Genomic DNA, 15,467 nt, shown 5'->3' on the forward strand with positions numbered 1-15,467 from the left:
CCTGGAGACGCAGGGAGCCGGCCTGCCCGCTCTGGGGGCCGCGGCTCTTAAAGGAGCAGTACACGCTCTCCGGCTCGTCCATTTAACGAACGAAAGTAAAGCACTCTGAAATTGACATTATCTTACAATCAATAATCTGTGATCAATAAACTTAAATAACACATTTGTGGGTGACGGCACTACAGCACTTAATGTTAAATAACATATTTGTTATTTAACTATACTTTCCCTATAACTTGTACCCTTACCTGTAACTTTACAATTGTGTTGTTCCATTTTTCTCATAGAATAGCTGACTATTGCATAACATAGCCAAAATAATAATAGTAATTTATTATTCTGCCAAGGCATCCAATACATTCAATTTCAAGAAAAAAAGCAAGCAAAACATATGTCAAACAAATACGTTTGTGCGTGACTGATGTGACCACTAAAAAAATAAAACAGTTATAAATAAAACAAAGCCTTATATAAGTTTGTGTATTTAAACATGAATTCCAGCTAGCTTGGTCCCCTGACTTGGGAATGAAAGTGGACAAAGTTTGCCTGAATTCTGTTTTTTAACTAAGCTGCATTACATCACGCCTTTATAGGGCTGACCTTTTTAAGTAATTCAGACCGATTAAGTGATTCCATCTGTTATGCTGGTTCCAGTTTCTAACAAGGATGTTTTTTGTATGTAGGAAATGTTTTAATCTGAGAATATTTGCTGTCTGGCCCACAAGATCACACAGCAAATGTCATGTCTACATGGAGCAAGTCACATTTGATGTTAATGCACAACAGTTCTACAGAGGCTTGACCATTCGTCACACTCTGCTGAGTTAACACTGACTGTTCTCAGCATCCCATTGAACGGACTTCCCAGAGCTCCCTCATATAGCCTAGTGTGTGTGTGTGTGTATTGCATGCACTGAGGAATACCTTTGCAGTAGTGCACTATAGTAATATAAAATGACTGACTTCATAAAACACCATATTACCAAATTTCTAATTAAAAAAATATATATATAATCCTTGAAAAAAAAAAAATCAGTAGTTCAACTCTAAATAGGTACGATTTTTATTTATCAAGCAGTGGCATGCAGATATTTTAAACTAATTGTATTTACAAAGAAGTACAGCTTACAGTATAAATAAATACACTTTCTTCTAATGAGGAAATTGATTAAAGAGTGTAAAACATTTCAACACAGGTCTGGCTTTGCAGTACTGCCTTTTAAATTACTCCAGTAGCTTTCTCTGAAACCATTTGATACAGCCAAGTCTTTAATATCTGGTCGTGACAAAAAGGACACGACTATTCTCATGGAACAGTTTTTGAAAGGAGTCAATAAAATGGTACATTCTGACTGCAACTTACTTAAAAGGTTGTCTACGCACCAGCAGAAATGCTTGAATTTTTAAGTACACTACTTAACTTTGTTAAATTAGTGGGAAAAACCTACATAAAATTCTGTCAAAAAAATCTTTTTCTAGGTCAATCTTCTGATATTCTGTTTAGAGATGTACACAAAAAAATGGTTTTAAAAGGTATTGTTTTTTCCTCAAATTCTCAGGTTCAGCACTTATTTCCACTTCTCTTCCTGGAATGAATTAGCTTTTATTTTATTATTTTAGTGTTGAACATGCTATACTGCCCGTCTTTAAAGAACCAATTGCAGGGATTGGTCAGTTTAAAAACTAAAAAAATCCTGGAAAAAAGGGAATTGCAGTTTGTATTTCCTCTATAGCTTCCCAGTAAAAAAAATCCTAAAGGAAAAAAATACATTTTAAAACCTTAGGTTACTACACCTTCTGTGCATTTATGCTGACCATTTATGAAAATGCACAGAACTGCCTTTTGGCTAACTATTGCTTTGCAACGTTAAAAAAGTGTTTCAAACCATATATTCCATATTTTCTGTACATCCCTATTTATAACCCTCACACTGCCCAAGGTCTCCCTGTTCAGTTCTGAATTACTCTCAAAATAGAAGACAATCACTGCTGTTAAATGATGATGTTCAAAACAAATTAACAAGGAGACGGGAAAAAGTTATTATATTTGCAAATATTCAATTCACTGAAGCCAGGCACTTTACAGGCAGTAAAAGGGCAATGTGAAGGTTAGCCACTTTCAGCATCATTGTGAATCCCTGGAGGGGATGTGTCAGTTCAGTAAACTGCAGGGGGGAGAGAAGGGGCAGGAGAGATTAGGAGGCATGAAGGAACCGGTTGAAGGCGTTGTATGCTGACTCCAAGTCGAACAGCATTTGGCGGACTTGAGAGTCATCCAGTTCATCTGAGGCAGACATCCCACTGAGAGTCGTCAACCTGCAAAGACAAATAACGGAAGTGCTTTAACTGTACCCTGATGCCTATCGGACTAAAACCTCTCACCTCAGGAAATCAGAAAAGCAGAGCTGGGGTAAAAATGAGAAGATTAGTTTCTGGTTTTTGATTTTGCAGTCTGTGTATGTTGCCACTGCTTATCCAATTTATTTAATTCACTAAGTTCAGCTCAGTAATTGTAATTTGTTGACTGGCAAAGATAGTAATACATTCAAGTTAAGGTATCACAAACATCTAAAAATGTATTTAATATTTCAAACAAATTAGCAAAGCAAACTTAAGTAATAAAAAAAAAAAAAAATTGAATCATACTGCTTCTTACATTTACCTGGACTATTTTCCTTCTGGCATGCTTTTCGATTAAACAGGATTAGTAGAGCAACTGGCTCCAGCATAAACCATAGCGGTAACCAGACCAAGAGAATCGTTCCACTGATCACATCAATTGAGAAACTTACCAAAGGTTGACCTTCTCCTTTGCCTCACAGTCAGGAGGCATGTTACTCATCCTATTCATGGACTCCATCAGCTCCCTCAGGTCTGGTTGGATCTGAACACAGAGTGGTGGTACTGATTATCTCACTCCAAAGTCTATGCATTAGAGCTACACTAAACTAATATTTGATTAATGTTATTTCTTTTTGTTTATGGGAAACAGGGCTAGAAAGCCATTGAATGAAATGATTTTGAACATTTTGTGGGCAGATATGAAAGAAAAGTCTGCTAAGAAAGGAATAAAACTTCAAATCTTTCCATGTTTGCAGGGTTTTTTGTTTTTAGTGTCATCTAACAAAACTGTTTTAAATTACTTATTCGTTTTTTTTCTTTCATAATTGTAAGAATCTGACATTTAAATACAAAACAATTACCTACATCCATACTATAATTTTGTAATAGAAATCTCAATGATCCAATGATAATTTGGTGCAGCACCACCACACATTTAACTGTTTAAAAGCTGCTTCAGTGAACTTGAAATCTTCTAAATTTTTAAATAAACACAGACTCATTATACATTGCATTACCTCATCCATGGCACGGATCTCCAGACGCAACTTATCCATTACAGTGATGAAGAGCTACAGAAAAACACATCCAGAAGTGAGAGTCAAAAGAGGGTCAATTATAAAATATTCAGCACTTGGAAAACAAGACTGAAATAAGGAGGTTTTGATTTGCGATGTATAAAGTCAATGTACTGGCTTCTCGTATAGGGTGTTCTCTGCCTAGCGTCCTGTATCTGTCAGGTTGGGCTGGGTCTCTCTGTGACCCTGTACTGGATTAAGCGGTTACTGAATCAGGATGGATGGATTATTCGGCATTAAATTAAAACCAGAATATCAAGAGACTTTCGTATAGGAAAATACGTACAGTGAAACTCACATTAGATCATACAGAAACAATTCTTATATTCTGTCCCATCTTTATACTACAGTTTATTTTTCTAGAGCTTTGACTTCCAACTATATAACCAACACAGCTTGTATTCACTTGCATATCAAAATCCGGACAGTTAATCACAGTTGTAAATGTGTACCGCAGTCTGAAAGTTAAATCTGAGACTGAAGGCCGTATTAAATCACAATCTGGACTCACCCACTAATAGCAAACTAAAAACATGTACTTGACAGTGGCTGTATTTCGGAATGGAAGATATAAGCATTTGCCACAAAAATTAATTTGCCATTGAGTACAGAATAATAGTTTTCTATTAGTAGGTGGGCACAACTTTTCTAATCTGGCTGAGTCTGGTAGTGTGCTGAATGAGAAAGGCTTTCACATTTATGAGTGTAAAGCTACACACTGAATCAACCTGTGATTTAAATCTTTGCTTGCCTAGCAAAAGGATCAATGCATTAAATCAGTGCTTTTCAACACTTGCTCAGGACTCCCACTGATAAGTACTATTAATCCCATTCAATTCATTTATTTAAAAAATAATGTATTTTAAAACATGTTTTTAAATAATTGTTCATTATATTCAGAAGGTCAACATGCCTGTAAAATTTGACAAATGGAAATTGACAACGTTTCAGAAAGTCGAAAATAAATATCTTATTCAAATCTTTAGTCCACTTCAAGTGTCAGTTATGGAGAACTCTGTTTGAATGAAAATTGGAATAGATGGTGATATTCCAGTATCAAAGCAAAAACCTCTGCGTTAGGTAAACTACATTTTGCACACCAAGCAAGTACAGAAAATGAGGAGAAAATGCTTAAAAAAACAAAACAAAACTGCAGTGACTTACTGAAACAATATCTGCAATGCAGCGATTCAGGTTGCCCTTGTCATCCTTAATGGTGATTGGCCGGTCCTCTTTAATTCTTTCCATTGCTAGTGGGCAGTCCAACTGCAGAGTCAAGTAAGGAACAGACATGTAACTTGAGTAACTGCATAATTTGGCATTCTCCATCCTTGCACAAAACAATAAAAGCAAATTTCAGCATACTTTCAACTAACTTATATCAGACCTATTCAGACAGGCAAGGGAAGTTACAACACCTATAGGTTTTCAATCCCCTTCAGACAATAAACATTTCATCCGATTCATTTGCTGAATGGATTATTTTCTGCCTTTGGAGTGGCAGATTCTACAGAAGAACTAAAAACTTTTTAATTCAGAATGCACACCTAATAATAACAGTATAGTGTATAGAAGTTCTAGAACAAAGGACAAACATATTTGCAACACCAGGTTGAAACTACTAAACATTTTGCTTCCTCTTTGTAATGTATTTAAGCATCAGCTTTCAAGGCTATTCTGTTGGATTTTTTAGTCTGTCAATACACTCCCCAGAAAGGACAGTTATCTGATGAAGTGCATCTCATTTTAACCCCATGCGATCCTTTATTGCTTAATTTTGTAAATAAAGTTTAAATAAAATAAAGTTTACCACAATATTCAACATTACAGAATGCCCTTTTGGCTTAATTGCTTTGTGTATGCTCTTTCATGTTTCTCAGGATAACAAAGCTGAGAGAAGACATTTGAATATATGATCATATAGTCAGACTGGTTTATATATAAATACATGTATTCTATGCTAATCACCACAAAATAATAGTGTACAGCTCTCATATACATTGAGAGCTTAATGCTCTGGTTTGTTGTGCTTAACTTACCCTGTACTTCCTGCAGAAATCATCAATGGTGCCTACATCAGAGCCCTGAACCTGTTTAAAAGCTGCCTTATACTGAACCAACAGTCTGGAGCATGCACCTGTGTACCTGTGGAAACAGTCAGTACACAAATATTATGCATGGTGACAACAGCAGTAAAAAATGTATACATTTAAACTGATGTGCCACATCCCTGAATACAATGACTACTTAAAGGTAGCTAGAGAAAAGAGAGGTAGAACAGGACAAATCTGTGCCAAAAGAACCATCATTACCTGCACTTAAACGATCACAAAAATTACAGTTTAATGAAATGTATTGTTTTGGATGATCAAAATAGTCCTATTTTGAATAAAGCTGCATGGAAGTTTTTCTGCAATCTGCAGCAGTGTTAACAGTGAACGGCTGTTTAGAGCAGCTTCACATATCCTTAAAGAGAAGTGGAACAGGATGATGAGCGAAAGAGCAGAGATGCTAATATGGAGACATGGTAGGCTATATATATTTTGCTTTTTCAAGTTATGTAAGATGCCAAGTTACTATTGTGCTTTCCTGTCTAATACTGTCTTCTCTTAATTAAAAAAAAAAAAAAAAAAAAAATGTATGCCAGTATGGATTATTTTATTCTGTGACTTATGTTGGTTGTTGTTGGTAGTTTACACTGTGGAGCTAGTTACTTAATACTTGTATACATTTTATTAAATGGTTTTACGTTCTTTATAAAAATAAGAAAATGTAATTTAGACAGAGCACTCAAGTGGGTTGCATTTTAAGCTTATTAATAACCAATTGTTATTACTGTTATACTCAATGCCATTTTTCAATAAGAGACATTTAAATTGTGGTGTAAAAAGTATTTGAAAAATATCTGATTTATAGTTTACAAACATGTCAGTCTCTCCTCCCTTTCATTGTTGAGTACTAAATCATTATTGAAATATGTAAAGTTTGCAAACTCGTTCTAAAAGTTAAAGTTGTCAAGTTAACGTGTGTTTATTTTGCTTCCAAATTTATCTAGAACACAAAATAAAATCTGTGGGCGTTTTTTTTTAATACAATCATATAAAATAAAATAAAAAACTATATTTAAGTAGTTTAAAATGTGTTGCACTTTTATTAATATCGGTATTGGCCGATATGGTTGGGTAATCATTGGTTATCTGTATCGTTCTAGAAAATCCTTCGGTACACCCCTACTTCCAATCGATTTTTCAGCTACTGAGTCCAATTACATAATTATGTAGATGAAGAATGGAATACTTCTCTCCAGCCTCCTTACTATATCTTGAGAAACAGTATGTTTTAAACTAACAGTTGGAAAGATAAATAAAGCCCAAAACACAATTGCTTTCCACCTTTTTTGTAAATGATTATATAAAGCTAAGACGACAGCAACAAAAAAAAAAAGTTTTGTTACAAATAGAGGCTTCTTCAAATACTTTTACAAGCACTTACTCATTTGGAGTAACACAGTCCTTAATATAAGCTTTCTCAAGAGCCTGAAGTGTCTTCACTACAGCAAACAGTTCTGCCATGTTGTCATACCTTCAGGTGCAAAAACAGAAACATATCAAAAGAGAGACAACAATCACAATTATGCATATACATAGCACATCACCCAAAACAGTTGTTTCATACAGTTACATCCTTGTAATAAGTTGAATACAGACCATGTGGTTATAGCATTCTGCTGGAGTACACTACTTCCTATTTGGCTTTAAACAAAAACATTAACACCACCATAAGTACAATAGTTATGAATGGTTATTCTAAGAAAATGAATGGAACATGAATATGATAGTATATAATGTTTTAATTCAAAAAATAAATACAATTTTTTTAAATTATGGAGCTTAATTTCACTTCTCTTTGCTCAGTATTTGTGTTCTATTGTGGTTGCATTTACTTGATTTGTCAAATGAAGTTCTTGGTTTTTATGTTTTATCACATAAAGTGGCAAAGTAGCTTTATTCACCTTGTGTTTTTTCCCTTTGTAATGTTGTATATACAGACGGGTCACAAATTAAAATGTTGTATATACAGACGGGTCACAAATTAAAGGAAATACCCGAATAAATGAGTGGAGGAAAATAATGAATGCAGATGCCTCCAAACAGGCTTACTGAATGATACAATTAAGGAATTAACATCAGGCGGTACAGGCCTGACTGCTTGACCCCTACAGTGAGGGGGGTCCGGAGGCTCTGTTATGCTGTGGGGGGCATTTTCTTGGCATGGTTTGGGTCCACTTGTCCCCTTAGAGTGAAGTGTCACTGCAAATCATTACAAAGTTATTCTGAGTGATCCTATGGTGACACATTTCTATCTTGTTGGGAGTGGTCTCTTCCAGGATGACAATACCCCCCATCCACAGGGCACAAGGGCTCACTGAATGGTGTGAGGAGTATGAAAATGATGTGAATCATTTGCTATGGCCTTCGCAGTCACCAGATCTCAATCCAACCGAACACCTATGGGAGATTTTGGACCGACGTGTTAGACAGCGCTCTCCACCACCATCATCAAAACATCAAATGAGGGAATATCCTTTGGAAGAATGGTGTTCATCCCTCCAGTAGAGTTCAGAGACTCGTAGAATCTGTGCCAAGAGCATTGAAGCTGTTCTGGCGGCTCATGGTGCCCAACACCTTAGTGATACAGTTTATATTGTTTTTTCCTTTAAATTTTCACCCGTCTGCATGTGGTATGTTAGTTATATTGTTGTTTATGAAGTTGCCTTGGATAAAGGCATCTACTAAAAAGTAATATTAATTATAATCATGGATCACGTTACTATTTTTTGCTCATGCATTTACTTACTTTTCACGCTCTCTCGCATTTTTGTACAGCTTGACCTCCTGTGTTTTGGAAACATTAGACAAGAAAGGATCTGTTAATTTGGTATTGTTTTATTCGTTTGGTTACAGCAAACTTGCGTTAGATACATAATAAATTGACACAACACAACTTTTGGGAAACATTATAATTCCTAGAGGAACAAAGGAAGATGGGCTTACCTCATACAGTTCTGGTTTATTGGCAGGAGCTGAAAAATTTTGATGTTTAATTAAAATATTTCCGTAAATATTCTGTTAAAATGTAAATTATATTTTAAATAAAAAAAACTGCCTGGTTGAATCAGACTAAGGAGGAACTCTAGTGTGCATTAGGGTAAGAAAGTATAACTTGAACATATATATTAATATTTTCGAAATCAGAATTGATTGGAAGTCTTTAACTACACCATTATATGTGTGGATGGTAGATTTAAGATATAGGGACCATGAAAAACATTCTTATATTTCTGTTTATTTTAAATAAGAACAAACAGTGTTTATAAAGTTTCTCAATCCAATTCAAGTGACTGGTTGAAGGGTCTTTGCAGGCAGTTCCAACATTTATTTTAAACTGTGCTGTATCAGGAGGTGTTTCTCCATGATCAAGAACTGTGCGGTAAACTGCTGGTAGGTATTGTATTTATGAATGTGTGCCCCTGTCTTGAGAAGATCTAATGTTTGTGCCCTGAGAACCGTAGGTATTTCAGGGGATGAAACCCTGCACAGACTCACCACCTCCTATGCCTCCAGTGGCAGGAATTCCGTGAAACATGGCGACACTTGGCAGATTTCTGTAAAAGACAAATTGCTTGTGTAGTCAAAATTGAAAAGATGGTTTCCTTAAGGTAGAATATAGAGTAAAAAACAGTTATCCTTAGACAGTTAAAGTGTAAATAAATTATATTATATATGGATATCAAAGTTACATTTTTTTCCCCAATGTAATGCATCTTAACTTTCCTACAATGCCTCACATTATACATGCGTGTAAAATCAAATGTTTCTTTAGCTCACACAGGTGTGTGTAATTGTTTTTTAAGAGTATGGTTATTAAAGAAACAAATCCTTAACATCATCAAACAATTAATAATACAGTCTCCTTCTAGAAATAATAGATACTGATTTACAGTTAATGTCATACTTAAATATGTAATACATTACTTAAATGATGTGTTCATTTTGATTAGAAACCTATTTTGGTTTGTCTGCCTATTTCTTCCAAAACACCAAAGATTAAACACTTCAGAGTTCCTCTGGACTGAATGTTGATTATTAAATTGACTATTAAAAGTTTAGGTTTTGGAAATAATTATTGGGGCAGGAGTTTCAGTCAATCAGCTTCAATGGAGATAATGTCGTGCTTGTCACAATTTCAATTTTTAACAGATTTTACTTTTATTGTCATAGTTCTTATCTCACCAGGCAGCGTCACTACTAATACATTATACAACTCCTTCATTAAGCATACAACAAAACAAACTGAAATCAATTTTTTCCCATCTGAATATTTTACTTATATATTTTCAGTTCCATAGTGTTTAGATATATGAAGATTGGAAATTGGTAAATCAACAAGTATAATTTGAATTTTCGAATAGCTTATGTGGATTATAAATACGCAGGTTTATTATAACATGAATTACCCAATATGTTAATTGCTTTTATTTACGGTAGCGCTAAGCAATATCTAGTCGGGTCTCGGCTATTCAAAGGTAACATCGCCTTATGACCGTATGGAGCATGGAGATGTCTATTATATATATAATAGACATCTCAATGCTAATACTTAACAGGAATCGAACAGTTTAAATAAAGTTAATTATGGTTTTATAAAGCAAAAGCAAATAATATAAATACTTCCTACTCACCTCTTCGGTATCGAGTGATGTCACCACAACAAACCTACTCCCGGCGCGTAATCAATACGTCACTACGTCCGCCTCTTTGAGGTATTCAAAAATGCCCGAATTTATATTTATTTCGTTTAATTACCTTTTATATTTAACATATATAGCATATAATTGGAGTTATATGATGAAATGTTGTTATCTTTTGAAATGAAGATTAAAGTTTATTATATTTCTAAACAGGCATAAGATAGATACACCACAAAATAACAACAGGAAGAAGACCCAACTTTTAAAACGAAGCGGGATTTGGACTAGTAGTAGTATATATTCATATTTAAGGTAAGTTTATGTTATGCACTGTAATTTAGATTTTACAGCATTGTATTTATTTAATGAGTTATTGGACATTATGTTTAACTAGTACATTATATTATATCACATGACATTTTTTTAAATAATCGAAAACGGAGGGAAGCTGCATAAATAGTAATTTATTTAGTTCTGATGTTAGGAAAAGGCAGAGAGCAGGGTATAATACCTGTGATCTTAGATTACCTAAGTATTCGGAATAGGATAGAAAGAAAAAATATTAGTAATTTAATGCAATGGAAATAAATCTGAATATCAAAAGCTATGGTAGAATAGTTATATTATATAAAAACGTGGATCTCGGATTATATAGAGAACTTCGATAATTGCATATTCTAACATCAGCTGTGCCCTGTATCACATGATGTGAAAGTACCATTATATATTGTTGAACCACTAACTCTGCATATGTAAATATGTACTGTATTGTCTATTCTTCAGTCCCTTCCAGAATGAAAAGGGTTCAGACAATAATACAAATATTGATAGTGACATTAATGAAAATGTGTGTGATTTTGTTTGTACAGCTTCAAGAGTTGGGTCTGAGAAGGAGAAGGGAACCATGAAGAGAGGAAAGGTGTTTGCACCAGAACCAGACGAGTGTGGAATCTGGTTGGACACGGCAGAGCTGAAGGAGAAGAAGAAAAAGGTACCAGATGTGATTTTCTCACTGGGGCCTCTCCAAAAAACAAATCTGAGAACCCAGGATAAACCCTTACTGTTCACTGACTGAAATGTGTAAACTATGCCTTATTGCATAAAACCTTTTTATATGACAGTTTCGCCTTAATTGTTCCTTGGGTTTAATTGTGTTGCACAAGGAATCTTATCTAATCTGAAGTCAATATGCTAATTAATGGAAAAGCTGCTGTATTTATTAGATCTTCAAATACTGAAGTTGATTTATGCAATTGGCCTTTGGTCTTATAAGAAGGACAAATACCAATACTTGTGTATGTATACATGTTGAATGACTAGAATAATGACTACCATTTAAGAAGCGTTGGAAATGATCAATTTCACAGTAACCATTAATTGTTTTTATATCCATGGAATTTTCTTCATTAATGGGCATAATGTCCTATGTCTTGTTATGTAACTGAACATTGCATGTATTCTCTTCTAGCCAAAGCGGATTTGTCCCATTACCCAGTTGTTAAACCCCTTGGCAGGAGGTGGCTACAGCATTCAAGTGGCTCTTAATTTCACACAAAATAAACACCCCTTGCCTATTACTAAACAAACCACAATCTCTTCATTCTTCACTGCAAAGTGCACAGGTATGTCACAGCCGCTTCTTCATTTCAGGAATTGTTTAAGAATATTTGTCTGTTGTGTGCATTGGTGCTTATAGTCACATTAATTTAATTTGTATTACATTTGAATAGTACAAATGCCAGTACAGATAATATTTTCTAGTTTTGAATCAATTCTAGTCTTTGTAATGTAGTATTATTATATGAGTTTAAAAGCATTTTTAAAAGCAAATGGTGATCACAAACTCTTACTCTCACTTATAAAGGTAATTCAGGCTTCCCTATCATTTTAACTTTTTAAGTAAAACTTCTAGTTAAGAAGGTGATCCACTCAGGTTACCACGCATGGTTGTCTTTACCTGTATTTTGTATGCTTGCTGACAATTATTTATCTTAACACAACAGACAGTAAAAACAACAAGTCTCAAGATGCAGACTCGGATGATTCCGATTTCAAGTCTTTGCCATCATCTCAATCTGGTTGGACTGGAAGGAAACGGAAATACTGCTCAGACAGAAATGACATCAATCTCTCCATTGGCTCTGTGGATACAGGGGAAACCAGCATCTCTGTTCTGAGCACACCACAGATGGAAGATAATGACTGCCTGAAGCAAGAGAAGTACAGTCAACGTCTTAGGTGTGACCGTGACAGCAGTTTATCTAATGATGACACTTTGCACACAAAGATTACTGGGAGACTTCTGCTCAGTATGGGTGACAGTTCAGAGCTTCTTGGATGGAGGAATGGTCAACCTGTGATCAACACAGCATTGGATGCTGTGGACTGCACAGCTTCAGAGGCGTCTGAGGAACACATGTTTTCTTTCCAAGATGGATTTGCTGAAGCTGGTGAAATTTCAACAGAGACTGGGGAGGCCAGTTTGACTCGGTGTACCTTTACCCAGGATTCTCAGGGAAACCGAGTCATCGCACACCGAACTCCACAGCCAGCTGTTCCCAAGAAGCCAATCCTGGATAATGAAGGAAGTCAACTCTGGCTGACTGGAGACACAGAGAGCTTGAGCACAGAGAGGTTTTTCCATACTTTACTGAGGCAGGGGGGTTACACATCCACACAGAAGAGAATTGACTGCTTCAAGTCTCAAAAAACACCCCAGCCTGTCAATAGCACATTTAATGAGTCTCAGGAGATCCGGGGGGATTTTGGTGCAGACAAGGAGAACAAGTGCTCATCTGATCCTCTCATAACCTGGAAACGCAGGGGCTCTGTTCTGGGACAGTCGCCTCTGAAAGGCACACAGCAGGACAAGGGGCTGTGGTCATCACCCAAAAGAGCTCGGGTGCAGAAGACTCTGGCCAATACTCAGGCATTGCTCTTTACTCAGGACACCCAGGGAAACAGAGTAATAGCCCATCGTAGAAGCCAGGGCTGGACATGCAGAAGCCCCCTAAAAGACCAGACCAATTGGTCCCAGTCTAGGAACTGGGACAGTCCAATAAAGAGCCCTATATCTCATACATCCTTACATGAGGTCAATCAGAGCAACCTGGACTTTGATTTGGAGCCAGACTTGCTTTTTACACAGGACTCTGAGGGGAACACGGTGATTAAACACCAATAACCTTTGCACAAAAAGATACCCATACCCTGGATTCTTACTCCTCAAAACTGTCTGAGAGGGTTCTTATAAATATAGCATCAAAATTGATTTATTAAAATATAATGCATACACTTGCTGTTCTTTTAGTTTTTCACATCCACAAAACAAAATCTGTAAATCTTGATGTTATTTAGGAATACCTCATCAACATTGCTTAATTTTTCTGAATGTTTTTTTTTTTGTTTTTTTTTTTAATATTTTACTGATTTGTGTCTACTCAAATGTGATTTGCTGAAGACCACATAAAAAACATAGAATCAAGGCCCATAATAAGAACTGGCTTTGAAGGGAGTTCATTACACAAGACCAGTGTGTTCAGTGCATTCCTTATACTAGGAGTCTGAGATACCCTGGCTCCCCTTTCCCTTAATAAAGAACATAAAGCACAATTATTTGTTGCCACAGAGGGCACTTGCTTGTCAAATATTGGTTTGCCAGCATTGTGTATTGAAGTGCTGGGGAGTTAAAAACAAAGCCAAAACTTCAATATAGATTTTCAGATAGCAAATGAAGCCCTGAGATTGTTTTGTAATTATTATTTAGTTTAATGTGAAATTGTACTACCTCAAAGCAAAGCATATCCAGTGAACCAGTTTTTGAATGCCCTATAACTTTGCCAGGTCCAAAATTACTAATGTCTAAATGTCTAATGTATAGTTACTATTTGTATTTCATTCATTTGCAGATTCTTAGAGTCAGCAGATTCTATAATACCTCACAATATGCCACTATAGCTGTGGTTCTAGCACATTATATTTTGAGTGTGGTTAAACCTGACAACCAAGACTTGCAGTTTTGACCCATATACTGTTAAATCCATCAAAAGCCAATGTTATGACCTACACCAGTCAATTGTAATACCCCTCTCAAAAAACTGGGTTTTGATGTCAAAGTCTAAAGTATGTTAATTTTCCATTATTGCTCTTCATTAGTATAAATTACTTTTAAGACCCTGAGATACAGTTAAATGGTTAAAAGAAACTGTTTGGATTTATGATTGTGGATGTATAATTATATTTGATGTTTTCTGGTTTTGGCACTGAAAAATGCCTACTGTCTTTTCGTGTAATTTGTGATTGTAAAACTGATACTGTACTTTTTCCACCATTACGTTTCCTCATTAAATGTACACTAACAATAAAAAAAGAGTCCTGATTTTCCTGAAGAAGAACAAAGCTTAGCTTTATTCAGCTTCCAAACCAATTTAATTTTCCCTAGCTCCCTAATGTATAACAGCAATATTGTACAACAGCAGTAATGTGCCTTCCAGACATCAGAAATGACAATGGGCCAGATTAAACGCACTAAATTAATAAAAAAAAATTGGGTGTTGGGAGGGTGTGCACAAAATTGGAGAGTGTCACATAGTTTAGCAATACATATGTTAACTAAGTAAATGTAAAACCATATTTATTTTCTGCCAGTGGCTATATTCAATATTTAAAAAATATGAATAATCTTAACACCTCATGGCTAATAACAATTTCTGATATTCCTCTAATGTCCAGTAGATGCTGCTGTTACTCCATGCTTTAATTACAATTCTGCTAAATTAAACAATCCCTAACGTTAGCACAGTGATGTTGCAAAATAATTTTCATGAAACTGTTCCTGTTACTCTTACTCATAAAGCTGTTTGGAAATATATCATGTCTCTGTTGGACTATATTTTCAAGGGCATATGACCTATAAAGCTTGGATAGGTGTGGCTTTTGCCTGCGTTTAAATAACTTTTTGTTTTGTTCCTCATTTTCTCTTAATGTGGGAAGATATGCAGAGAAGTGGCTCTGGAGCTGGAATCAAACCACATGATCTACTAATCCAGTTCTGGACCCTTTAGGATCAGTGGTCTGTCATGATTTAGAGAGGAGAAAGGGACACTTCTGGAGTCAATGATTCCTTTTACTCAATCTTGGTGGTACTTTCGTTTCACTATTTGTAATTGCAATACTGCAGAGCATTGAAGCAACAATGACTTTGAATAACTTGCACAGAGAGAGCAAGTAGTGGGGTTCTGGAAAAGAGTATTATAGAGTACAGTGCAGAAGTATATCCTCAAGGCTGCTATCTGACT

General features: G+C 35.5%; 2 protein-coding genes across 2 annotated transcripts; one reads left to right on the forward strand and one right to left on the reverse strand.

Annotated features, from left to right (window-relative positions):
- Positions 1 to 1,039: 1,039 nt before the first annotated feature.
- vps28 (VPS28 subunit of ESCRT-I) lies at positions 1,040 to 10,215 on the reverse strand. The gene is made up of 10 exons (XM_066716009.1): positions 10,162 to 10,215; positions 9,026 to 9,084; positions 8,474 to 8,502; positions 8,277 to 8,314; positions 6,912 to 7,001; positions 5,459 to 5,564; positions 4,584 to 4,685; positions 3,360 to 3,413; positions 2,793 to 2,884; positions 1,040 to 2,316 (listed from the first exon to the last, which is right to left on the reverse strand). The coding sequence occupies exons 2-10, from the start codon at positions 9,063 to 9,065 to the stop codon at positions 2,196 to 2,198; spliced, it is 672 nt and encodes a 223-aa protein (XP_066572106.1). The 5' UTR covers positions 9,066 to 9,084; positions 10,162 to 10,215; the 3' UTR covers positions 1,040 to 2,195.
- Positions 10,216 to 10,393: 178 nt separating this feature from the next.
- Positions 10,394 to 14,539, forward strand: aunip (aurora kinase A and ninein interacting protein). Its single transcript, XM_066716010.1, has 4 exons — positions 10,394 to 10,482; positions 11,040 to 11,161; positions 11,639 to 11,792; positions 12,174 to 14,539. Exons 2-4 carry the CDS (start codon positions 11,075 to 11,077, stop codon positions 13,352 to 13,354), a joined length of 1,422 nt encoding a protein of 473 aa, XP_066572107.1. The 5' UTR covers positions 10,394 to 10,482; positions 11,040 to 11,074; the 3' UTR covers positions 13,355 to 14,539.
- Positions 14,540 to 15,467: the final 928 nt, after the last annotated feature.

The sequence above is a fragment of the Amia ocellicauda genome, chromosome 10 (genome assembly GCF_036373705.1).
Source record: "Amia ocellicauda isolate fAmiCal2 chromosome 10, fAmiCal2.hap1, whole genome shotgun sequence".
Classification (NCBI taxonomy): domain Eukaryota; kingdom Metazoa; phylum Chordata; class Actinopteri; order Amiiformes; family Amiidae; genus Amia; species Amia ocellicauda.

Coding starts and splice junctions, on each gene's coding strand:
- aunip (XM_066716010.1), top strand. CDS start 11,075: ATGAAGAGAGGAAAGGTGTTTGCACCAGAACCAGACGAGTGTGGAATC. Junction 11,162..11,638: donor TGAAGGAGAAGAAGAAAAAG/GTACCAGATGTG, acceptor ATTCTCTTCTAG/CCAAAGCGGATTTGTCCCAT. Junction 11,793..12,173: donor CTTCACTGCAAAGTGCACAG/GTATGTCACAGC, acceptor TTAACACAACAG/ACAGTAAAAACAACAAGTCT.
- vps28 (XM_066716009.1), bottom strand. CDS start 9,065: ATGTTTCACGGAATTCCTGCCACTGGAGGCATAGGAGGTG. Junction 8,503..9,025: donor CACTGGAGGCATAGGAGGTG/GTGAGTCTGTGC, acceptor AAAATTTTTCAG/CTCCTGCCAATAAACCAGAA. Junction 3,414..4,583: donor GCATTGCAGATATTGTTTCA/GTAAGTCACTGC, acceptor GTTTTTCTGTAG/CTCTTCATCACTGTAATGGA.